The 12,021-nt window shown below is 35.7% G+C and overlaps 1 protein-coding gene across 5 annotated transcripts in view; it reads left to right on the top strand.

The window, feature by feature from the left end:
• SOS1 (SOS Ras/Rac guanine nucleotide exchange factor 1) overlaps positions 1-12,021 on the top strand; it is a 118,667-nt gene that overhangs the window by 83,689 nt on the left and 22,957 nt on the right. For all 5 annotated transcript variants that reach the window (XR_009245988.1, XM_058668042.1, XM_004582753.2 and 2 more), the window contains 4 exons: positions 8,930-9,011; positions 9,714-9,836; positions 10,054-10,157; positions 11,266-11,488. Coding sequence is in view for 4 of the 5 variants with exons in the window: in XM_058668042.1 (XP_058524025.1) it covers positions 8,930-9,011; positions 9,714-9,836; positions 10,054-10,157; positions 11,266-11,488 (532 nt within the window). In the remaining variant the exon portion in view is untranslated. The remainder of the gene's footprint in view (positions 1-8,929; positions 9,012-9,713; positions 9,837-10,053; positions 10,158-11,265; positions 11,489-12,021) is intronic.

Below are 12,021 nucleotides of genomic sequence, written 5' to 3' on the forward strand. Positions count from 1 at the left end.
CTATGTAAACAAAGAGGACCCAAACACAGACAAAGAATAAGAATTCAGTTTTGTAACTAGCTTTGTTCTACTAATCAAGTAACATGTAATAAACTATTCTTTGGCCTTGAACTTCTCTGCCTAGGAAGGAGTTTGATCATTGTATAGTCCTGTAGCACTGTGGTGGTGAAAAGAACCTTAAGTTCAGTGCCTGATCACAGCCCCTTCACGTCTAGACCCCTGGCTTTTCACTGCAGTCTTATCTGTTATTGGAAACAACACATGAAATGCTGGATGTGAAATCGTTTGTCAATATACACATAAACATATTTTCAAAGAATGTTTTATTACAGAGTACAGAAGTGATTAAAAAGCAAATGTAACTTCAACTATAATTTGCTAATAATAAGTATTTGAATGTGAAAGTCAACCTCCAACCCCATCCTCTTTGTTTACGTATATTTTTGTTTGTCAGAAATGTGTGTTTCTAAGGAAGCTACTCTTCCATTTTTAAATTCTCATTACTGCATTTCTCAAATCTCTCTTAAAACTATTCTGGTAGAAGTCAGTTTTAAAATAGATCCACTAACCTACTCACTTCAGTAAAGAGGAATGGTGCTCAACAATGTTCGATTTGTTTTGTTTATTAAATGTAACATCAGAATTACTTCTATGGCCTAGGGTACCTTGCAAGAAACGAAATTAAGCTAGAAATTAATTTTCAATCAATAATTTCAAAGTACTTCCACGGACAAATCATTTAATTATCTCTTCATGTCTCTGGAATAAATGAGCAAGTGTTTGGTTTTGTTTCAGTTTCAGTTTTTATTTGGCCTCTAGTTATTTTGCTAGCCTTTCTGTAGTTTTTTTTTTTTAAGAAGTATTTTGCACAAGCTAATTTTAAAAGTGGCTTGGATCCTCAGTACCTTCCACTTGACTGCAGCAGGCAGTAACTGAGACACAGATTGCTGGTAGTGGCAGTTTAGTCCAGGATTCCAATTTACTCTAATTTTTCATCTAGAAACTTCTGTAACTAATAAGTTCATATTACTGACCCAAAATCTTCAAAAATAAAGCACAGGAAAGTTATATAAACCAGCTAGTATTTTCCATTAAAAACAGATTTTTTTTTTTTACATAGAGAGCAGTTTTTGAGAGACACAACTCACAGTAGTTATTCTGAGCTATTTAATTGAGATTTACCAATCTTCTGTATATTCTTTTTAATTTACAAATATATCCATAAAAATGTTTTCCAAATGACTCAGAATTTTGGACCACAAAATATTTATTTCCTTGTGACCTCTTCATGCATTTTTAAGGTTATGAAAGTTGAAATTGCTCGTCTTGCCATATTATCCTGGTTTTAAATCTCTTAGAGAATTCACAGAATTTTTAAAACATAAGAATTCTAAAGTGTTCATTTTACTCTAAATATTTTTGTTTCTTAGACTACTTAGAGTGAAATTAATCTTTATATTTTTGTTTATGATTGAAAACAAATTTTTTTCTTTTATAGAGATTATAGGTAGAAATCATTGAAGTCTTAGTAATGTTTACCATCAAGTCAGTGGTATTTTGATTGCAAATTACCTTTAAATTTTAAAACTTTTAATCTCATTGTTTCTGTAAAAATTTTTAATTAGTAAAATTTTCTTTAAACTGCTGTATATTACTGAATTTACTGATGATTATTGAAAAGCACTCAATTGCAATTAAATATTTCTCTTCTTGGGAACTATACCTTTTATTCATTTTTGAATAAAAATGCTCTAACATCAGTCTAACTTGAAAAACTAATAGATTTTCTGTAGTCTTGGCAATATTCTTTCCATTAATGTCCACAATAACACCTCATGTCTGTGGACACGGTAATTTTGTCATGGCTCTGTTAGTTACTTCTAATAGTTGCTCTCTTTTATATCAGTTTTTAGCCTTGAGTAGAATAATACTTTGAAGGGTTTCACATAATTAATATAACATATTTCTAAGCTCATACTATTTTGCCAAAGTTAAGTATATTGAAATTTATTTTTTATAAGGATTTATTTTATTTGAAAGGCAGACTTTACAGAAAGGAGAGAGAGGTTTCTCCTATCTTCTGGTTCACTCCCCAAGTAGCCACAATGGGTGGAGTGGAGCTGAGTGGAAGCCAGGATCCAGAAGCTTCCTCTAGTCTCCCACACGGGTACAGGGGCCCAAGGCCTTGAGCCATCTTCTGCTACTTTCCCAAGCTATGAGCAGGGAGCTGGATCCAAAGTGGAGCAGCTAGGGCTCCCCTTTGCACAACCAGCACTCATATAGCGTGCCAGCACTAGCAGGAGGAGAAGTAGACTGTTGAGCCACCAGGCAGGCTCCAACATACTGAAACTTAAATGGATGAGATTATTTTTCTTTTTGAAGTTTAACAAAAGTTCCCTCCAGTTATTTCTTGAGATATGCTTAAGGTTTTTTCTTTTTTTTTTTTAACATTTTTCTGTTGTTTTAAAACTTTAATATTTTATGTCATGAATATGTTCCACTGGTGTTACCGGAGTCTCCATGTAGTTTTATGAGATGTGATTTATAGAACACACAGAGCAATGTTAAGTCATAGTATATTTGGGCTACTCTGTAAGGTCTGTTTCTGAATTTACTACTGGTAACATAGAATATGTTTTACTAGACCATCTATAAGCCTGTAAAACATAAAGAAGTTATTTCTTAAGGTCTGTCCTAGCTGAATGAACTCATGATCCTCACTGCAGTGATCACATGATCACAACCCCAGTTACTGTTTGTTTTAAGGTTGGTCCGTCTACTCTTCTCTCGTCTTACTTTACCCTTCCCAAGGGGAAAAAAAAGGATTTTGATTTGGTTAGTTCGATTTCAGGTATTTTTATTGAAGAATATACAATACTAGTTGTGGCTTACAGTGAAACAAAAGCTAAGTTTAGCGCACGTTTTTATTATGTAGAATTGTAGTAAAAACATTAAATGTAATACATGATAAATATATAACACCACTTAAAGACATCTTTTATATTATTATAATTTGGTCAAACATTCAGCAAAAAAAAAAAAAAAGAAACAAACTGGTTTAATCTTACTTAATTCAGACTTCATTGTGGCTTTGGCCAGTTGTATCCTTCGCACATTTTAACAGTAGTATACAAAATGGAGCTATTGATCTCAAGTACTAGAGGAGATATTCAGAGCCTCCAGAAAAACTCAAGGCCTTTGAAGGTTATATGATTGCTAAGAAATCATAACAGTTAATTACAGAAGGAGGACTAGTATTTCAGTTTCTTGGCTCAATACATTATACTTTCTACCATGTCACACTGGCTCATAGAAGGTGAATTTTCTTCATCATTAGAATATGACACAATTGCTTTTATTATATGTATTGAATAATTAAAAAAGTAAAGCAGATTACATGTTCGGCACGTTTGGTTTTGGGTAAACATAGCTCTCAAAAGATCTAGTCAAAGAAGTATTTTTTCCTTACTGAGAGGTTTCCAGTAGGTTCTCACTGCAGACCTCCATCATATAGTGCAGGGAGTTTAGTGTGTATAGTTAGATACTAATTGCATTTTGTTTGTTGATAAAACCCAGTCGTTAGTCTGTCATTTTATGAAAAGAAAGCTTTCTGTAAAAAATTAAAACTAGGTGACTTAGAAAGTAGTTAACTCTTGCTTAAAAGACTGCAACAGGATACTAGGTGTGATCTCATTTTTAACTTGTCCTCAGTTTCGGTGTTTGTGATCATACAGCAGTAACACTGGCTGCATCTGAACTCTGAGATGCATCCAGAATGCTGGAGGGATTGTTATTGCCTTGGACAGTTCACTCTGCATGTACCAGCAGTCTGAAGAGAAGTTTTCCTTACGCAGAGCAATGTGCGTAAAGGAAAAGGGTTGAGAGTAGGAGTTTACCTCACAGAATTATTGTGGGAAATCAAATATGATTTACTCACTGAATCCCCAAACATAGGTAGAGAAAAAGTTGTTGGTAGTGTTCCAGCTAGGTAGTCTATTCTAGAAAAATGAGATGACCTCTGGGTGAGGGTGGTAATTCAGAACTGATGCTGTGTGGGAAATAAAAGCTTTCCATACTGAAATGTCAGGAAAAGATTCATGTACACAGTAAACGTTTTTTGCAAAGATATTCTTTAAAGTGCTTACTATTTTGTCATCTTATGAAATACTCAAAAACCTGCATTAGTCTTTTTCACTTGTGCCCTTTCATTAACTCAGTTTGAGTGTTTTAACTTTTTTTGATCTTTTAAACAATTTTTGATCTGTTGGGCAGTGCTGTTCTATTTTTGACTCTGATTTTTTTTAAGTGTTTGTGCGTCAGCATAACGTCTGTTTCCTTTTTTAAGGAATTCAAGAGTGATTGTTTATAAATCCTTGTTGAGTTTATTGTTTCTTGTAGCTTTTTAAATGGCTATATTAAAGGGAGTATTATCACATGAACAGACATCCTGATTAACAGTGTTTCTCTATGGTGGGGGAGGGGTGTTCTTTTACACATGCAACATTAATGTAATCAATATTTCAGATACCTCATAGTCCTTATCAAGTATCAGTAATAAATAGGGACATAAGTAAAAGGGTTGGGTTTGGCTCCTCAAATCTGGTATGTTGTATTCTGAGCACTAATATAGATATATTCTGAGTTCCACGGATTTTTAAAGAATTGTGCAGTAAAATAACAAAGAATGACTCTGTAGCGAAGGAGAGAGAGGAATGTAGCAGAAAAAAAACAACAGATCATGTTTGAAATAATCTGGACGTTTGCCATTGATGTTGGCAGGATTTCTGTGTAGGCAGGTTATGTCAAGAGGAGGAACAGAATAGCCAGTGAAGGTGATGGCAATCTTAGTGCAGGGATTTGCGAGTCAAACAGAAGGTGGAAAATACACGATGAACATTTTTGTTGTGCTCATATCATTCCAAATCCATGTGGGCCAGGGGGCTCATGTTTGAGAAAGGAGACTGTCCACAACCTTCACCTCCGTGAGCAGCTGATAAACCAGAACGAGAACGTATCTAAACAGGCTGGTTTTGCATGTTTAGGTATCTGCCTTCCATTTGTCTGAAGCGTCACTTCAGAGTCTGTAGATAATCGCTGCTGCACACCCGCAGTGCAGGGTATCTCGGTTTTTAATTGCTGCTTGATCAATTAAAGTAAATACTCTGTTTTCTTGTAAAATGATGTAGCCTGTCCTTACTTGTGGATATTTTAAAAATATCAAATTACTTTAGCTCTTTGCATCATCAGTAAGAAGAAGTTCTCTAGGGGTTAGGGTGATATTAACTATGTTAAGGTTATTTGGACAGAGAAATCAATGCCACAGAAATAAAATTAATTTCTGGAATATTTTTGTGTAAAAATTTTAAATAGAGATATTATGACATCAGCTTCTTTCACTGCTTTAGGCTAAAAATAAGTGCATGATATGTAGCCTTTAAGATATTTTGTGAAAGTATTCACTTAACACTTTTGCATAATTTTCTTAGTATGTTTTCATTTTCTGTTATATTTTTCTCTTTTAAAGCTGCTGCTCCTTCCATTGAAGCTAAAAACAAATTAAACAGGATTCACCTTAGAGCCTATTACACAGTAATTATTGGCATGTTTATTTCACTGCCTAAATACAGTGTACAGGAAGATACACTATTACTTCTTATGATCTAGAGGAAGGCTTACGGAGAGTTACAGAATCGGACTGCTAAGTTTTCAGTGACCTTCTCGTACCTTTAACCAAGATTAGCAAGTACAGTTAGATTCTGAATTATATATCTCATGGGTTAATTCATTATATTTACATCTCACAGTTCTAGAAACCTGAAGTGATTCTTTGATCCAGGGAGGTTATAATAGGGAAGAAGTCTGTGATCTAGGATCTAGGCCATCTCTCCACGGCCAGACCATAGATGAGCCCTGGCCAGTCCCCATCTGCCCTCTCGCCTCACAGGAGTCATGAGGAATAAACTGTGTGACCGGTTTCTGAGGACACTGCATAGCACACAACGAAACTGCTGTGGTCCCACCTGATGGAAGAGGCACTGAGGCACACTGCAGCTTTCCCAGCATCACCACCATTACCACTAGTTGCCAAAGTTCTACATGGCTTAAGATTGAAAGTCTACTTTAGAATAGTTCTGACTTAAGAATGTGGACGTCCGTTTTAAAATAGTTAAGCTTCAAAAATAACTGGATTTTAAAAACATACTTTAATTCATTTATAACTGATTTTTATTCCATTTTTTCAACTTAACAATAACTTTAATGTCCCAGACTTTCCAGTCTGACTAAGAAATAGATCTGAATATTGGGTTAAATTTTAAGACTGAAATCAGATTTTTTTTGATGGGGGCACACCCTAAATTTGGAACACAGTTCAGGGACGCTTAGAGCCTTCAGTGGGCTTTCTCCAACAGCAGCAGTTCAGCCTCTCTGGTGACCACTGCTGTGGCTTCCTGAACATGTGTTGTTTGGAATAGCCTCACCTTACAAATAGATTTGCAGAACAGGAAGAAGATTCTTGAAAGGGAGAATTGTGATGAAACCGATAAAAATCTCTGTTTTAAAATCTTGTACAGCCTTCTGTTTTAAAATCTTTTCTTCTGGATGAAACATTAGTCTGTAACTTTTGAGGATCTCTGTAACTGAAGACAAACAATAAGATACCAACAGAAATTACTAAAAAGATTAACTGAATTGAAATCACTTTCATCCGTAACCCACTTTAGCTTCAGAAGGATAAAGCCTAGAGGGTAGGTACTGTGACTATATGGGGTATCTGCACCATAATGAAGTGCTGGTTCGAGTCCTGGCTACTCTGCTTCTGATCCAGCTTCCTGCTAATGCAGCCCGGGGCGCAGGTGATGACTCACATGCTTGGGCCCCCGTCACCCAAGTTGGAGACCCAGATGGAGTTCCAGCTCCTGGCTTCAGCCTGGCCAGCCCATCTCCCACTGACTGGGAGATCTCTGTCTTATCTGTCTCTCTGTCGTTCTGCCTTTCTTCTAACCTAGCAGGTTAGAAGAAAAAAAAAAGTGAAACTGTACAGCTAACGGAAAAGGGGATATTTAAAACCAATGTATTCTGTATATTTTTACTTTAGAAAAGCAATTACAGTTTTAAATTCAAGATCATCTGATATTTAAATCAGTTTATTATCTTTTTGAAGATCATTTGAGAGGCAGAGAGAGTTTCTATATACTGGCTTATTCTCCAGGTGCCTGAAATGGCCAGGGCTGGGCTAGGCCAGAGTCAGAAGCTGGGAAATTTGATTCATGTATCCAAGGTGAATGGGCAAAAACCCTGTTCCTCGAGCCATCCCCTGCTGCCTCTCAGAGTACACATGAGCAGGCAGCTGGACTCAGACACAGGCACTCCAAGATGGCATGCATTGTGTCAAGTGCTATCTTAACTGCCAGGCCACACACCTTTCCCCATGAATACAAATACGTTGGAGAGTTTTGTTTTTATTTTGTTTTGATTTTAAGATCTGTTTGCCTTTCATCCACTGGTTCACTCCCCAAGTGACTGCAATGGCCTGGGCTGAACCAGGTTAAAGCCAGGAGCCTGCAATTCCATCCTGATTTCCAGTAGGGTTGGTAGGTGTCCAAGCACTTGGGTTCTGCTCTGCTTCTATACTGGACACATTAGCAGGGAACTGGACTGGAAGTGGAATAGCTGGGACAAGAAACAGCACTCATGTGGGACACTGTCTAGCACCTCGAGTAGCAGCTTAATCTGTGCCACAACACCAGTCCCGAGATTTTTGCTTTATGATAAATTCATGAGTTTGCCTTTTTAGGAAAAAGTTATACTAGAAATATTTTAAAGCTAAACATTTAGAATCCATATAAGCAGACGTTTTCCAAATGTATTCTGGTTTTGTATGATCCTGTGCTGATAAAAGACGATGTATATCTTGAAAAATAAACATGGATTCTTGTCTAGCCTAGCAAAAATAGTTATTCTCTACCCTCGATGTACTACCACTAGAGTTTTCTAGTCCTTTTTCAAGGAAAAAAACGCTTCGGAAAGATTCAAGTGCATTGTTCTCCTTCACCCAAGTGAACTCTTAGAATTAAATGAGATATTGATGAAACTAGATTATAGGGGTGGTGTTTTCTATTATGGGAAGAGGTGTTTGTGAAAATGACAGCAGCCCTTCTCCATAATTAGGAGAATATTAAGGACAGCCAGAAGAAGTCAGGGCTAGGGAACTCTTATTTTACATCATAAAGATGTGAATGAAAAGTATATCCTTTTATATAAGAGATTGGAGACTCCTGCTGTTGTGGTTAAACTCTCATTGTGACAACTTGATACTCAAAATAAGAGGAAGGAAAAGTTGGGAAGAGGACAAAACAACATATTCTAACACATTAATAGTAAAAGTAGCTTATAAGTAAGCCCTTTTTTTAAAGCAATTCAAAAGACTTTTAGCCAATAAAATAAAGTAATTTAGAAACTATGGTTAATGTAATCTGTTACTTTATAAGACCTGATTTCTATTTGTCTTCTCTGGTTAAAATGATTTAAAGAAATCTGGATAACTATTGGGCTGCTGATGGCTGATGGTGTGTCCTTCCTCTTTCCCGGGGGGGGAGACTGAGGAAGCTATGGGATTCTGCTAGCAGGTAGAAGCCTACTTCATGTGTTCTCTGACCTTGCCTTTCTTTCCACATTTCTCTGACCAGCCAGAGTGTGCAGAGAGCAAGACATGAGTTGACATAATATTTCAATATCAACTGGTTTTTGCCACTAAGTTAGGAAGCAATTAAAGCTGGCAAGCAGTGCCTAATAAAGTCCAAAGCATTCTATGTCAAAATAATTTTGGATTTTTAAATTGACTATTTGATCTTTTATGAAAATGTAAATAATAGCTTTAATCATTTGAGTCAAATAATTTAGTAAGATTTTTTTCCCTTTTTCTTCTTAGATCCCAATTTTGTTCGGACATTTCTTACAACCTACAGATCCTTTTGCAAACCTCAAGAACTACTGAGTCTTATAATAGAAAGGTTTGACAACTTAAAAAATGTTTAATTTTTTTTTAAAAGATTGAGCTAAGATCTTACACATTTCTCAGGAATATACTGGTTGCACTTTAAATTGTAGTTCATGAGCATTTTAAAAATATTTTCTATAGTGTTGGCTTTGATAATTTAAATGTAAAACTACTATTTTTTCACCTAGAAATTTGGTATTAGTAATATCAAGTTAAAGAACTCCACAGAAATATGTAAGTTCAACTCTGAAAACGTAATTTTTTTAATTTTTCAGATGTTCTAGACAACTTTTCATTGTTCAGTAAATGTTTTAGTAAAAAAAAACTTTTCATGTTTAGTGAAATGCAGCTTGTCAATAAGCAAATAATCTAATGAAGAAAAGTGTTCAAAGAGCAGTGACCTTTCTAGTCATCCTGTCTGGCTAACTGTACAAATCAGAATAGAATATCAGTCCTGAAGCTTTATAGTCATGTTTATTTTTTAGATTATACATATATTCTTGACTATATTTATAGTTCATCTTTTGGCAAGTACTAATTTTTCAGAAATTTAAAATCATGGGCCTTTACGGAAGGCTCATTTTTCAGTGATATGTTGTGCTTAATCATTTTTTAAAACAATATCTTTTGATTGTGCTGCCTAATGCAAAGGGATGTATATTTGTACAATTTGGTAAACTTAATGTTTTAATTCATTTGTTCTGTTTTATATTAGATTTGAAATTCCAGAACCTGAGCCAACAGAAGCTGATCGCATAGCTATAGAGAATGGAGATCAACCCTTGAGTGCAGAGCTAAAAAAGTTTAGAAAAGAGTATATTCAGCCTGTGCAGCTCCGGTAAGTTAAAATCTGTAAAGCCCCTCCCAAGCAATCAGGGGCTAACAGGTGAAATGAGTGAAATAAGAGGAATTATCAGAAATCATTGTGTGAGTCTTAATCAAAACATCAGCAAAGATTTAGCTTGAAAAGAGGCTGTGTTTTCATTTGTACCACTCATTGTGATAAACATTTATGTTGAGTTCCCTTGTAATTCAACTCTGTGTTAATGTCACAGAGTATTAAATGTGTGTCGGCACTGGGTAGAACACCACTTCTACGATTTTGAACGAGATGCAGACCTTCTGCAGCGAATGGAGGAATTTATTGGAACAGTAAGAGGTATGTGGTTTTGCTTTAAGTGCCTTGTTTTATATAAAATGGAACTACTATCGTTGTAACTATCAATTGATGTAATGGTTACTCAGTATTAAGGGATATTTGTAATACCGCCAGCACAACCATCTGAAAAAATTAAAAATTTTCATGAACCAACATTCAGACTTATAAGTTGCTCAAATCACCCTGTTGATTGACACAGTATATTTTCCATTTAGTATTTAAGAATTGGTTAGATGTCACATTTTAGGTTAGGTCACTTAGCTGTAACTGTGTGTACCTAAGGACATTTAAGAACTGTGCCATTGTAACACCGTTAATGAATGCTGTGTGGACCAGTTAACTGAGCAGAGGATCAGTGGTGGCAGAGCATTTTCAACTGAGACTCTGTTTCTAACTGCCACCCATCAGATCAGTGATTTTGATTCTTTAGGCTTCAGTGTCCTTATCAGAAACATAAGAGCTAGGTTTGATCATTTCCAGGGTTTCTTAACTAGTTTCAAAAATTTTATGACTAAATGGCTCAAAGGATGTCCTACACAAGCTTACTTTATTTCTAAGGCATGTTCTAAATATGAATCAGGTCTACGGCCATACCACCCTGAACACGCCCTATCTCATCTAAATATGAATCAGAAAATAACAGGTTGAATAAAGTACTTTCCTGTACAGTATAAAATTACCAGGTGAAAAATCACACTAAAATAAGGAATCCATTCTCTCGTACTCTTTGATTTGTAAAAATGCAATGTTCATTAGGTTAATAGGAAATGTATGTGATGTAGCCTTATAACTTGAATACAAGAGTTTTTGGGAGAATTTGGAATTAATACCTTGAACTGAAGCTCAAAATGATAGAGATGAAAAATTTCTACAAAGAAGTTACTCTGTTATTTTATTTAGAAAGGATTTGGAAGAATACATACCCTTGTTTAAAAGCAGTGCAACTGAGATGGGGAATGTATGAAGCGTGAAGGAGAATCTATGGTTTTTATTTGATCATTGGGACTTTTTATGGCAAAGATAGATCCAGATTATCGCTTATGTGATTTTAAGTCAGTTTTTTAAATATTAAACTGTATTTAAATGTGTAAAATATAATGTATTTCAGGTAAAGCAATGAAAAAATGGGTTGAATCTATCACTAAGATAATCCAAAGGAAAAAAATAGCAAGAGACAATGGACCAGGTCATAATATTACATTTCAGAGCTCACCTCCCACAGTTGAGTGGCATATAAGCCGACCTGGGCACATAGAGACTTTTGACCTGCTCACCTTACACCCAATAGAAATTGCTCGACAACTCACTCTACTGGAATCAGACTTGTACCGGTAAGTAATTTAATTCCAACTGAAGAATCACTTCAAAAGTGTCCATTTTTGAAATGAAATATATGTTTCTGCCTTATAGGGTTGTCACAAGGCATAAATGAGACAGTACCTGTAATGTCCAGCAGTAAGGCCTGGCAGGCCTTTCCCCGCATTTGGCCCCTCTTCCTCTGCCTGAATTGGTACTTTTTTTCAGCAGTCGGCCGTCATGGGTGAAGGGAGGTTAAATCTTGGCTTTACCAATTGCTAACTTGGTGTCCTTGGGCAACTCTAGCCTCCTTCTGCCCGATAGTTTCCTTAAGAGTCAAATAAAGTCAATTTAATCATAGCTAATTACTGCCTCTTGTGACTTATGGTCCTACATTGAAATAGGTCTCATCTCAGAAATGTCTGTCTGATTTTAAATAAAGATTGCTTAGAAGATCATTTATTTTTAAAAAACTAAATGAGAGAAGGAGCTTAAGTTATAGATACCCTTCCACCAATGAATAGAATCTTCCCAGAATTACAGTACTGCAGTCTGTTTCATTGATTTC

The sequence above is a fragment of the Ochotona princeps genome, chromosome 8 (genome assembly GCF_030435755.1).
Source record: "Ochotona princeps isolate mOchPri1 chromosome 8, mOchPri1.hap1, whole genome shotgun sequence".
NCBI classification, from domain to species: domain Eukaryota; kingdom Metazoa; phylum Chordata; class Mammalia; order Lagomorpha; family Ochotonidae; genus Ochotona; species Ochotona princeps.